This window comes from Leucoraja erinacea, chromosome 36, assembly GCF_028641065.1.
Source record: "Leucoraja erinacea ecotype New England chromosome 36, Leri_hhj_1, whole genome shotgun sequence".
Classification (NCBI taxonomy): Eukaryota; Metazoa; Chordata; class Chondrichthyes; order Rajiformes; family Rajidae; genus Leucoraja; species Leucoraja erinaceus.
This window is the reverse complement of record NC_073412.1, coordinates 7,674,227-7,688,548: the sequence shown is the minus strand read 5'-3', so window position 1 is coordinate 7,688,548 and position 14,322 is coordinate 7,674,227. Positions and strand designations below refer to the sequence as shown.

At 45.9% G+C, this 14,322-nt stretch overlaps 1 protein-coding gene across 3 annotated transcripts in view; it reads left to right on the top strand.

Moving 5' to 3' along the window:
• man2a2 (mannosidase, alpha, class 2A, member 2) overlaps window positions 1–14,322 on the top strand; it is a 67,451-nt gene that overhangs the window by 10,839 nt on the left and 42,290 nt on the right. For all 3 annotated transcript variants that reach the window (XR_008726251.1, XM_055662595.1, XM_055662594.1), the window contains exons 2-5: window positions 1,387–1,641; window positions 7,338–7,482; window positions 8,572–8,743; window positions 9,792–9,919. Coding sequence is in view for 2 of the 3 variants with exons in the window: in XM_055662595.1 (XP_055518570.1) it covers window positions 1,387–1,641; window positions 7,338–7,482; window positions 8,572–8,743; window positions 9,792–9,919 (700 nt within the window). In the remaining variant the exon portion in view is untranslated. The remainder of the gene's footprint in view (window positions 1–1,386; window positions 1,642–7,337; window positions 7,483–8,571; window positions 8,744–9,791; window positions 9,920–14,322) is intronic.

Below are 14,322 nucleotides of genomic sequence, written 5' to 3'. Positions count from 1 at the left end.
AACACCAGCCATTTAGACCTTTAGGGATACAGCGTGGAAACAGGGCCTTCGGTCCACCGAGTCCGTGTCGACCAGCGATCATCCCGTACACTAATACTAACCTGCACGCAAGGGACGAATTACAATTTTACAGAAACCAAGTAACCTACAAAACTGCACCCCTTTGGAGTGTGGGGGGAAACCCGAGCACCCAGAGCAAACCCACGTGGTCACAGGGAGAATGTACAAAACTCCGTACAGACAGCACCCATAGTCAGGATCGAACCCGGGTCTCTGGCGCTGTACAGCAACAACCATGCTAGAATGGGAAAGCTAAATCTGAAAGCCATTCCTGATTCATGAAATCAAGAGGGGAGGAGATGGAAGAAAAGTTTATTAAGGGAAAAAAGCCAAACCGTCTTTATGCAACTGGAACTGGCGGTGGTGTGTTAGTGATGAATGCGGGTACATAAGTTTGAATTTTTCAGTATTCACATAAAGGGTATCAAGTAAACCATGTCTCAAGTTGGAGTTTAATTGTTATCCTTGTAAAATTCAGGTCCAGATCAAATATTGGAGTAAGTGATTCACTTAATTGATTGTTTTTCATGATGATAAACTGCAGTATCTTATAATCGATCGTTGAAGTTTCATCATTTGGCCATGGGTTGCATCAAGTTCTGTATTCCTTGCCAGAACATGAAGTGCACCTGGAAGCTTGTCTTGGGACTCTAACCTTCACATGACTTTAAACAGGTCCTCAACACCTTGAGGAAATCACAGCACGGAAAAGGGCCCTTCGGCCCACCGAGTCCGTGCCGACCAGGGATCACCCCCCGTATACTAACACCATCCCATACACACTGGGAACAATTACAATTTTACCGAAGCCAATTAACCTCCAAACCTGCACGTCTTTGAAGTGTGGAAGGAAACGGAACATCCGGAGAAAACTCACATGGTCACAGGGAGAGTGTACAAACTCCATACAGACAGCACCCGTAGTCAGGATGGAACCTGGGACTCTGGCGCTGTAAGGTATCGCTGTGCCACATCACTTCTGTACACTTGCCCATGTGACAGCTGAAAGGATGTGGGCAAATGTACAGAAAATTGTGTTAATCTAAGATAGACACAAAAAGTTGGAGCAACCCAGCGGGACGGGCAGCATATCTGGTGAGGAGGAATGGGTGACGTTTCGGGTTGAGACCCTTCCGACACGTCATCCATTCCTTCCCTCCAGAGATGCTGCCTGTCCTTCTGAGTTACTCCAGCTTTTTGTGTCTATTGAGTTAAACCAGCATCTGCAGTTGCTTCAATTCCGAATGATAGCATGGTGAAGTCTGCTGAGCTCCGGATCCTCAAGGTTAACACCCTCTCACTTCTTCCTCTGTTTCTCCAACGTAGAATCAGATCTCAGTGCTGCAGAACCGCATCGAGCAGTTGGAGCAGCTGCTGGAGGAAAATCACCAGATAATCAGCCACATCAAGGACTCTGTGCTGGAGCTGACTGAGAACGCAGACACCCATCCTGGTCTGATCACCTTCCAAACAAACGGCTCCTGGCTTGTACCCACTGACAATCACCACACCTTCCTCTCGGTGGTTCCCCAGGATTGCCAGGTTGCCCCTGGGAATAAAGAACAAAAGCCAGACCTCCAGGTAGGGAAATATGGAACACTAGACCTGCATATTTTGTTTGCGTTATATTTTGTTTTAATCTGTACGGATCAGTGACACTCTCCTTCATCCAAAGCTTTGCTGATGAGATTGTAAGCCTCTTACTTGAACAGTAGAGAAGATCGGATTAATATGAAACAAACAACGTCATTGAGGGACCGCAGCTATTTACAATATACATCAATGATTTGGATGAAGGGATTTGAAGTATTATTAGCAAATTTGCAGATGACACAAAGCTGAATGGCAGTGTGAACTGTGAGGAGGATGCTATGAGAATGCAGGGTGACTTGGACAGGTTGGGGGAGTGGGCAGATGCATGGCAGATGAAGTTTAATGCGGATAAATGTGAGGTTGTCCACTTTGGTAGCAAAAACAGGAAGGCAGAATACTATTTAAATGGCGTCAAGTTGGGAAAAGGGGAAGTACAATGGGATCTGGGGGTCCTTGTACGTCAGTCTATGAAAGTAAGCAGGCAGGTACAGCAGGCAGTGAAGAAAGCGAATGGCATGTTGGCCTTTATAACAAGAGAAATCGAATATAGGAGCAAAGAGGTCCTTCTGCAGTTGTACAGAGCCATAGTGGGACCACACCTGGAGTATTGTGTGCAGTTTTGGTCTGAGGAAGGACATTCTTACTATTGAGGGAGTGCAGCATAGGTTTACAAGGTTAATTCCCGGGATGGCGGGACTGTCATATGCTGAGAGAATGGAGCAGCTGGGCTTGCACACTCTGGAGTTTAGAAGGATGAGAGGTGATCTCAATGAAACATATAAGATTGTTAAGGGTTTGGACACGCTAGAGGCAGGAAACATGTTCCCGATGTTGGGGGAGTCCAGAACCAGGGGCCACAGTTTAAGAATATGGAGTAAGCCATTTAGAACGGAGACGAGGAAACACTTTTTCTCACAGAGAGTGGTGAGTCTGTGGAATTCTCTGCCTCAGAGGGTGGTGGAGGCAGGTTCTCTGGATGCTTTCAAGAGAGAGCTGGATAGGGCTCTTAAAAATAGCAGAGTCAGGGGATATGGGGAGAAGGCAGGGCCGAATGGCCTACTCCTGCACTATTGTCTATTGTCTAATGTGATTGTAATTGTCGAGACCCGAAACGTCACCTTTTCCGTCGCTCCATAGATGCTGCCTCACCCGCTGAGTTTCTCCAGCATTTTTATCTACCATCGATTTTTCTAGCATCTGCAGTTCCTTCTTCAACATTATGCGTTGTTTAAATCAGCAGAAGATCATTTTAGGCTGATGTTCCTCAACCATTGATCAGAGCGTGGGTTGACCTGCAAGTTCGCTAATGCACGAAAAAGCCATGGGATCAATAACACCATTGATCTACCCTGTCGCCTCTATCAATCAGAAGGAACAGTGATTTCATGAGAATATGACGCTCTCTACCCTGCCCACCCCCTTCCCCGCAATCCAAGGTCATGCTTTAGATGGAGATGGTAACTTATCATCATTGAGGCAATACTTTGATAGTCTCTGCCTAGCACTTGTAAGCTGGCACTGTGTGTAGTGGGGCAGCAGAGGATGAAGTCAAGTCACATTTATTTATACAGCACATTTAAAAAACAACTCTCGTTGGCCAAAGTGCTTTACATTTGTTATAAGAATAGCGCAACAAAACAGACTACATACATATATACATGTAGCCCTCACTCAGAGGATGTCAGGAAAGGCTTGGGAGTATAGATAAGTCTTTAGTCTTGACTTAAAAGTCGATGGAGGGGGCAGTTCTGATGGGAAGGGGGATGCTGTTCCACAGTCTAGGGGCTGCAACCGCAAAGGTGCGGTCGCCCCTGAGCTTATGCCTAGACCGCGGGATATTCAGCAGCCCCAAGTCGGCCGATCTGAGGGGCCTGGAGGTGGAGTGGTGGGTGAGAAGACTTTTTATGTAGGTGGGGGCAAGCCCATTGAGGGCTTTGTAGACATGGAGGAGGATCTTGAAGTGTATACGGAACCGCACAGGGAGCCAGTGGAGAGAGGCCAGGATCGGGGTGATGTGGTCCCTTTTTCGGGTGCCCGTCAGGAGTCTCGCTGCGGCGTTTTGGACCAGTTGCAGGCGGGACAGGGAAGATTGGCTGATGCCAGTGTAGAGGGAGTTGCAGTAATCTAGGCGGGAGGAGATGAATGTGTGGATGATCTTTTCCAGGTCATCAAACTGGAGGAATTGTTTTCTTGTTTTATTTATAAAGGAGCCATCCCCTTAACCACTTCACCACTTCAGGTCAACAGTACATCATTGAGCATTGAGCAGACAAAGGCAAGTTCTGCAATGGGCACCAACAGCATGAAACAATGTAAACTTGTTCACTCCGACAGAAAACAAACAATGCTCTGTAGCATTTAAATAGTTTGTCCACCACCGATTTTCCGGCGACTAGCGCTCCGGCACCTTTTTTAATCCGGACACAATTCCGGGAGCGCACTATGAGAGAAATATCCCCACCCCGGAAGTCCCGCTGAAAATGTGGCACCTAGGCCGAGTGAGGCAGTTGATGTCGACTTCATCGAGACTTCCATGCTGATCGGTGGGTCGAGTTTGCCCCCAGCGGCCAGGGCTCTGGAACTCCGGCCCGGCCGGAGCCAGCAGATCCATTCCCATAGCCGACTTCCGAGGCCGATTTAGCGTGCAAGTATCTTGGCCCCTAGACGGACTGTTGTGGTGCCGTTAGACTCCTCTCAGAGGCCATGACCTCTGTTAGTCCGATAAAATGGATAATCCAGAAAGGCTTTGGAACAAAGGGATCCTGAAAATGGATGGTGGACTTGCATTAAGAGTTGAGAAATGTTGATGTTATATCACACAAAGGGTTGTGGATGTGTGAAACCAGCTGCCGGAGAAGGTCGTTGAGGCAGGGACTATTGCAACGTTTAAGAAACATTTAGACAGGTACATGGAGAGGACAGGGATATGGGCCAAATGCAGGCAGCCGGGACTAGTGTTGGTTTCTTGGTCCTCCAAAATATTTCAAATGGAATTTAAACTGGAGGTGGTGAAGGGAGGGCTTAAGCCAGAAAGGGTTATTGGGAAGAAAGAGTTGGTGGGACATGTTGGCCGGTGTGGGTAAGTGGGCTGAAGGGCCTGTTTCTAACTTGTAAAACTTGATGCCTCTATGTTCCAGGCGACCCAAGCACAGTTGCCACAGACAGTTAGAAAGCAAGCAGTAAGCCTTTATTAGAAGTAAGTAGTTCACAAGTGAAGATGTGTTAACTGCAGTGATATAGGGCTTAGGTGACATAATACTCAGAGTATTGTCAACAGTTTTGGTCTTCTTTCCAAAGAGGGGTATTCTTGCAATCGAGGGAATACTGTACAAAATGTGCCCTGCTGGTTCCCAAGCTGGCTGGTCTGTCACTTGAGGAGGAATTGAGCAGGGCTGACCTTTTTGGAAGAATGAAGACCCTCGCTGGAAATAAACGAGGCCCTTCCAGGGCGTGATGGAGTATATTTGGCGGGATGTTTCTCTGGCTGCAGTGTGTGGAGTTTGGATTCAGATCACAAAGTAAGAGCTCGGCTTGTTTAGGATTGTAGTGAGGAGAAATTTCATTACTCAAAGGGTGGTAAATATTAGGAAGCTGTGGTAGTTTAAACATCGCTTACATTTTGAGCAAAAACAATACATTTCTAGATATTTAAAAAAAATTGGGGATATGAAATACAGCATGAAAATGAAGGTGAAAGATCATTAAAGTTGATGGACAAATCCCCCTCCTCCCACCCCCCTCCATGTTTCTTTAGTACTTGTAGATCATTTAATACAATATAATGCGTGAATTTGTTCCGTTTTTTCCAAGGGCGTAGGTTTTGTGAGATTGGATTTCTGTGCATGAAATTCTGTGCATTGGATCGCATCTAGATTTACTCGAGTGCTTTGCTCATCATGTTTATAGAGTAGGTTAAAGCAGGAGCGTCTGAAGTAATTGCAATCAATACTAAACGTTTAGCAGGTATAATGGGCTTCTAAATTTGCAGCAGCTTTGAGGATAAAGTTGAGGAATGGCTCTGATTGAATTGGACGATGAATTGAAATATAGGCTCCAACTCTGAATTTTCTGAACCACCCTTGACATGCTTCTCATGCCGAATGTTGTTTTCCACTTCTACCATTTTCTTGCGGCATTGAGCATGTGTGATGTACAAGATAACGTGAGATTAAAGTAATGCTCGGTCCACCGTGACTATGTCCTTTGGGAAGCAGACACTTCAGAACTTAAAGCTTTCATTTTAAATTGCTGCTCGCATTTCCTTCTTGATGCTGTTTGGGTTCCGAATCAAATTGTCTCATGGGGAGAGACATAAAATTAGAATTAAAGCAATTAAAGCCAACCTTGCCACTGTCAAAAGTCATGTAATCCACACTGATACTTGGAATTAAAGTCTTTATAAGACCATAAGGAATAAGAGTAAGTCACAAGGAGTGGGTTATAATTAGACCATTAGACCAATCAAGTCTACTCTGCCATTCAATCATTGCTGATCTATCTCTCCCTGCTAACCCCACTCTCCTGCCTTCGCCCCATAACCTCGGACACCTACAACCAGTTACCTGATCCTGCAGCTTGTTTGGGGCGTGAGTAGATGAAGAGAAACAGGAACATGTGGTCGCCTGGGTTGTGTCTGAATTTTTGGCATCCTCTTGCTCCCATGTGACTCTGAATTTCAGGCAAGTGAATTTCCATCAGAGAAAGTTAACTAGAATAATGCCAGGACTTGAGGGCCTGAGCTATTGGGAGACGTTGAGCACTCTATTCCTTGGAATGCAGGAGGATGAGGGGTGATCTTTTTGAAGTGTACAAAATCATGTGGAATAGATCGGGTAAACGCGCCTCTAACCCAGAGTAGGGGAACTGAGAACCAGAGGATGAAACAAAATGCTGGAGTAACTCAGCAGGACAAGCAGCATCTCCTCATGCCTGTCCCGCTGGGTTACTCCAGCATTTTGTGTCCACCTTCGATTTAAACCGAATCTGCAATTCTTTCCTACACATTGAAAACGAGAGGACAATGTGAGGGGGGAAAGATTAAATTGGAACCTGAGGGGCAACCTCTTTACACAAAGGGTGGTAGGTGTATGGAACGAGCTGCTGGAGGAGGTAGTTGAGGCAGGTACTATTGCAACGTTTATGAAACATTAACACAGGTATGTGGATAGGATAGGTTTAGAGGGATATGGGCCAAAAGCAGTCAGGTAGGACGTGTGGATGGGCAGTTTGGGTCGAAGGGCCTGTTTGAACGCTGTATGACTAAGTGCCCTGGGTCACTGATCAGTTGCTCACTGTCGATTTAGTAATTTGAGGCTCAGGTGCAGTCTTAGTAGTTGTCTAGCTTTTCCCACTGAGAGTAGGGAAGATTCAAAAAAGGGGACATGACTTGAGAATTAAGGGACTGAAGTTTAGGGGTAACATGAGGGGGAACTTCTTTACTCAGAGAGTGGTGGTTGTGTGGAATGAGCTTCCAGTGAAGGTGGTGGAGGCAGGTTTGTTTTTATCATTTAAACATAAATTGGATAGTTATATGGACGGGAAGGGAATGGAAGGTTATGGTCTGAGCGCAGGTATATGGGACTAGGGGAGAATATGTGTTCGGCACGGACTAGAAGCGTCGGGATGGCCTGTTTCCGTACTGTAATTGTTATATGGTTATATGGTCTGCTTCTCCCGCTCTACAGATGCTGGATGTTTATTCAGCCCTGAAGTTTGATAACGTGGATGGCGGGGCTTGGAAGCAGGGCTTTGACATCTCCTACGATCAGCACGAGTGGGACAAAGAGCCGTTACATGTGTTTGTGGTGCCCCATTCCCACAATGATCCAGGTGAGAGAGAAGCGCGGAAAGACTTCTAGAGTTGTCTCAAATGTATTTTGTGATGGAATAACAATGGTGATTTTTTTTTGTGTTTGTATATATTTTTTTAAATGCTAATGCTGGCTGTTTATAAAAATAGTCGTTTGTCTTAGGTATATGTAACTGATCGATATAATCTTGTATCCTTTGACAGCCTCATTCGCTTTTTGTAACTACACCAATTTTTGTGTCATCCAGAAGCGTATTAACTGACTCATTGACATTTCCATCCACGTTGTTGATTTATATCACAAACATCAGAAGTTCCAGGACAGATCCCTGCGAAATACCACTGGTCATAGACTTCCAGTTACAATGACATCCTTCCCCTATTCCCCCTGTATTCTATGGGTATACCCATAGCACTATGAATCCAAACTACCTAGTAATTGGACTCCGAATTGGTATCCCATGTATCTTAATCTTCTAGATTAGCCTACCTGAGGGATCTTGACGAATACCACACTAAAGACCACATAGGCAATGTCCACAGCCTTACCCTAATCGATCACATTGATCACCTCCTCAGTAAACTCAATCAGGTTCGAAGGGTCTCGACCCAAACGATCACCTATTCCTTTTCTCCAGAGATGCTGCTGACCCGCTGAGTTTCCAGCTTTTTGTGTCTATCTTTTGTAAAACATCATCTCCCCTGGACAAAGACCACACCTGACAGTCCCTAATTAGTCCATTCTCTTCCAAAAGCGAGTACACCCCACCCCTATGGTTCCTCTCCAGCAGCTTCCCCTCCACTGATGTGTGACTCACTGCCCTATCATTTCTAGGATCATCCCTATTTCCATTCTTAAACAAAGGAACGACATTGGTTTCTCTCCTCCCCTCAGGGAGCTGGCCTGTTGCCGGCGAGAATATTGTTCATCTGATTGTCGTTTGTTTGATCAGGCCATGGATTGTCATATTCACCCACCCACACAGTTTCATTACTGGCATGTCTGCATGTAAAGTACTACCAATCGTTTCTGAGAGATATTTAAAAAAAAAACATGCTCCAGCTCCACATTGGTGCCCTGAAAGTTGTAATCTGATTCTCTTCTACAGGGTGGATTAAGACATTTGACAAATATTACTTTGACCAGACACAGCATATCCTGAACAACATGCTGATGAAGCTCCAGGAGGACCCAAAGCGACGCTTTATTTGGGCAGAGATCTCCTTTTTCTCCAAGTGGTGGGACAACATTGATACTCAGAAAAGGGCAGCTGTCCGTCGGTATGTGGGAGCAGGAGCTTTTTTCTTTTGAATGTGTTACCTTGCGTTGGCCGCAGGTCCCAGTCACCCTCTCGCGCTATAGTCAGTCATCCAAACAAGTTAAGGACCTGTCCCACTTTCACAACCTAATTCACGACCTGTAGCTGAGGCAGGTAATATTGCAACGTTTGAGAAACATTTAGGCAGGAACGTGGATAGGATTGATTTAGAGCAGTGGTTCTTAACCTTTTTGGCACCAGTACGCGCATACGCGGACAAAATACTGTATGTGGTATGTACCTTTGTTAGGTTCCTAAACATGGGCTCAACAAATTGATATGTTAGGTACACAAAAAAAAGCTGGAGAAACTCAGCGGGTGCAGCAGCATCTATGGAGCGAAGGAAATAGGCAACGTTTCGGGCCGAAACCCTTCTTCAGACTTGATAACAAATTGATATGTTATTTGTGTCCCCTTCATGACCCCGGCAAAGCCCCAAACAACCCTCATAGTGGATCACGGTCCCAAGGTTAAGAACCACTGGTTTAGAGGGATATGGGCCCAACGCAGGGGGGGTGACTAGTGTAGATGAGACATGGTGGTCGATGTGGACAAGTTGGGCTGACGGGTCTGTTTCCATGCAGTACTGCACTATGACTCTAGTTGCTATTTGGCCCTGTGCCAGAAACCAATTGACAAAGGAAAAGGACATTTATTGTCACATACACCAATTGGTGCAATGCAATTTGAGTTACCATTGCAGCACACAAATAAGATAAACACAACACTATAGAATTTAACATTAAACATGAAAAACATCCCCCCCCCCCACAGCAGAATCAACGTTTCCCACTGTGAGGGAAGGCAACAAAGTTCATTCCTCTTCCTCTTGTTCACCCAATTGTAGCCAAAATTAATTCAGCCAGAATCAATTATTGGATATTGATGCTGCTTTATCCTGGGAACTAATTTCCGTGTAGGGAAGCATTAGTTAACTTCACTCTGTCCTCCAGTTGACTTTGTGCAGCATGTGATTTATTGCCATGTCCTCTGTTTGTTTGTGTGGCCAGGCTGGCAGCTGATGGTCAGTTGGAGTTTGTGACTGGAGGCTGGGTCATGACCGATGAAGCTAACTCTCACTACTTTGCAATGGTCGATCAGCTAATCGAAGGACATCAATGGCTGGCGAAAAATATAGGTGACTATCTACATTGGCAAACCATGGATTTGATGCACAAATGCTTAATTCAAGATTCAATTTATTTGTCATTTGGACCCCTTGAGGTCCAAACGAAATGCCGTTTCTGCAGCCATACATTACAAACAAATAGACCCAAGACACAACATAATTTACATAAACATCCATCACATCGCTGTGATGGAAGGCCAAAAAAACTTATCTCTCCACTGCATACTACCCCCCCCCCCCCCCATGTCAGAGTCAAAGTCAAAGCCCCCGGCTGGCGATGGCGATTGTCCCGCGGCCATTAAAGCCACGCCGGGTGGTGCGAGGTCGCACACCGGGTTCTTAATGTTAGAGCCCCCGGCGTGCGCTCGCAGAGTCCTGCAGCCATTCCAAGCCGCGCGGGGCGGTGCTGTGAGGCCCCGCTCCAGGAGCTCTTCGACCCCGCAACTCGGGCGGGAGAAGTCGCCGTTGCGGGAGCCCTGAAAAGCGGTCTCCCTCCAGGGACCCGCGGGCTCCCGGTGCCGCCGTCCGCCAGACCCGCAGTTGCAGCGTCCGAATCTCCGGAGGTCGGGCCGCAGCAGCAGCAGCGCTCCACCACCGCTCCACCCGCTCTGGACTCGGCCAGCTCCGCTCCAGGAGCTCTTCGACCCCGCAACTCGGGCGGGAGAAGTCGCCGTTGCAGGCCCGTAATGGGCCTGTCCCACTACACAATTTTATTCGGCAACAATGTTGAAAATCCAGCGCCGACCAGAAAAAGGTACGACTCTTTGGGCGACTACTCACGGCCATACAAGCATCACCTCGCGACATGTCGACACGTGACGCCTGTAGGGTCATGAGTAGTCGCCCAAAGAGGGTACCTTTTTCTGATCGCTGCTGGATTTTCAACGTTGAAAATTTTCGACGATCTGCTGCGACTGTGACAGGTGCCGGCAAGTCGCCGAAAAAAATCACGTAAGTGGGACAGGCCCCTTAAGGATCTGAGGAATTGTATTTAGATGCGGATGTTATTTCCTGTCAAACTTGCAAGAATATGAAGTGTTTAAGAAGGAACTGCAGATGCTGGAAAATCGAAGATGCACAAAAATGCTGGAGAAACTCAGCGGGTGCAGCAGCATCAATGGACCGAACCCAAAGGAAATAGGCAACGTTTCGGGTCGAAACGTTGCCTATTTCCTTCGCTCCATAGATGCTGCTGCACCCGCTGAGTTTCTCCAGCATTTTTGTGTACCTTGCAAGGATATGAATCCTGAAGTAGGTGTTACCACTGTCAATTACAAACTATTTATGAGAAGATGTTCTCCATTCACATAGAGGAACGCTCCCTCCACAGTGTGCTATCAAATCCTGTCATGGTACAACCACACAAATTCTGCCAGAGCACGTTTGATGCAGAATATAGCTGAGGCATGTGGCTGTAATCTTGAGCAAAAAGCAAATTGCTGGATGAACTCAGCAGACCAACTCTTTACGCTGTAGAGCTTCCTCAACACCATTGCATCAAACACTTCCAAGGCAAGTCAGCATGGGATTGATGCAGAGTAACGATACACACAAAATGCTGGAGTAACTCAGCAGCCAGACATAAAAACAGTTTTGTTCCACGAGTAGTAGCTCTATTCAATAACCGAAAATCCTCCTTTTGCTTTATGTGTATGTAAGAGCGAAGGAAATGTTTAATTGCTGATGTTTTATTATTAATGTTTTATGCGTCATTCTGAACAGTTCCTTTTTTTTTTTTTTTTTTTTTTTTTTTCAATTTTATTTTTATTAGAAGTACGGTAAATTACAATCCTACACAGCACATATGTCTTAATACATTTTTTGTACCACTTCATTTTTTTTGAGCTTTAAGAAAAAGGTAGAAGTAAGGAAAGTAAAGAAAGTGCGCGAATGTCGTGAAGTGCAAGAGTGTTGGGAAAAGAAAGCCCCTTAGAAAAGAAGTTAGAGAAGGAAGTAAAGTGAGAAAATAGACCCTAGAAAAGAAAGAAAGAGAAAATAGAAACAATCGCTCTATTATAACATTAAACTCCGCAGAAAGGGGACTACCAACCAAGTCTGTTTTTGTTGTTTTACCTCCCGTTACCAGGTCCTGATACCACTTATTTATATATTTGTTTTTTTAAATTACTATTGCACCTCATACTTGTAATAGGTCCAGAAACATAGACCACGTCTTTTGGAATTGGTCTGCTTTACCTGCTAAGAGGAATCTCATCTCTGAACAGTTCCTGTATGTCATGTTGTCACTTGCGGGCGGAGCACCAAGGCAAATTCCTTGTATGTGAATACTTGGCCAATAAATTTATTCATTCATTCATTCATTCATCTCCAGGGAAAAGGGATGGGTGACATCTCAGGTCAGGACTCTCCTTCAGACTAGAGAAGGGGCCCGACCCGAAACGTCACCCGTCCTTTTCCTCCAGAGATGCTGCCTGGCCCACTAAGTTACTCCAACACTTTGTGTCGATCTTCAGTATAAACCAGCACCTGCAGCTCCGTGTTTCTATTGATGTAGAGTAAATCTCCTTATGCATTGTTCCTTCAAACATTCCAGGGGGTGGTGCACAAGCGATGGGAACTGTGTGATTACACATTGTGGGATCACCTTGCATCATTCCCACATAGAAACATGATGGAGTAGGCCATTCTGTGTGCCTCACCGCCATTCATATGATCATGGGATCATCCAACTGTATCCGTACCTGCCTTCTCCCATACCCCCTGATCCCCTCATCTAATCTTTATAGCCATGATGCCTCAACTACCCTCTGTGGCAGAGAGTTCCAGAGAACCACTCTGTGGACTTGATGATAACTCTGTGGAGTTGACATCACACTCCGAAGAAGCTTAAGACCATCCAAAGCCAAACTGACTGGAGGATTACAGCATTGCGGAGATTAAAACCTATTTGACCCATTGGATCGTCAAGATTCCCGTGAAAGCCAGTCTTGGCACAGTTGCTGTGAGGAGGAAGGTGTGAGTTCAAGTGCCTGGACTTGAGCAGATCCATCCAACCCATTGCTCCACTCAGTGAGAGAGCGCTGCGCTGTTGGAGGTGTTGTCTGTCAGATGGATGTTAAACTGAGACCGTGAATTTGATCTCGTCACAAAGGGTCCCATTACACAATTCTGAACAGGAGCCAGAGACATATCATTTTTATACTGGACGATACTTACCTCTCAATTACACCACACAAGCTGATTAGCGGGTCATTTTCCAGCTAGTCTGTGGGAGCTTGCAGTGCACAAAATGGCTGTTGTGCAACCCGCAGCTGCTTAAAAGCTATTCCAAGTCAAGTCAAGTTTATTCGTTACATACACATACGAGATGTGCAGTGAAATGAAAAGTGGCAAAGCTTGTGGATTGTGCAAAAAAAAATCCGACAAAACAGAATGGAACAGAATCACATATTCACATATTTGTGGGAGGAAAAGAAGAAAAAAACAGCAATTTAAAAAAGACATCACACAACAGTAAATTGGTTCAGTAAAGTTAGTCCCTGGTGAGATAGGAGTTTACAGTCCTAATGGCCCCTGGGAAGATACTCCTTCTCATCTTCTCCATTTTATTCCCGATGTTGGGGAAGTCCAGAACAAGGGGTCACAGTTTAAGGATAAGGGGGAAGTCTTTTAGGACCGAGATGAGGAAAACATTTTTCACACAGAGAGTGGTGAATCTGTGGAATTCTCTGCCACAGAAGGTAGTTGAGGCCACAGTTCATTGGCTATATTTAAGAGGGAGTTAGATGTGGCCCTTGTGGCTAAAGGGATCAGAGGGTATGGAGAGAAGGCAGGTATAGGATACTGAGTTGGATGATCAGCCATGATCACATTGAATGGCGGTGCAGGCTCGAAGGGCCGAATGGCCTACTCCTGCACCTATTGTCTATGTTTCTATGTTTTCACAGTATGGCAATGGCGGCGTTTGCCTGACTGTAGCAGCTGGAACAGTCCGTTGCTGGGGTGCCATTACAGTGGCTATAATGGTTTTCACCATGCTGAGAAAGTGTGCAAGTTGTCTAAATGAATGTTTCATTTTTTTGTTTTTTACCGTGCGTCTGTACAGTAAAAAAAATGCTCAGTTTCACTCAATCCTACGATTCATGTGAACAAGGGCAATTGTATCACAGTATGGTATGGCAACTGCTCTGTCTCCGACCGCAAGGCATTGCAGAGGGTGGTGAAAATTGCCCAACGCATCACCGGTTCCTCGCTCCCCTCCATTGAGTCTGTCCAAAGCAAGCGCTGTCTTTGGAGGGCGCTCAGCATCGCCAAGGACTGCTCTCACCCCAACCATGGACTGTTTACCCTCCTACCATCCGGGAGGCGCTACAGGTCTCTCCGTTGCCGAACCAGCAGGTCGAGGAACAGCTTCTTCTGTCACTCTACTCAACAACATACCTCGGTGACTG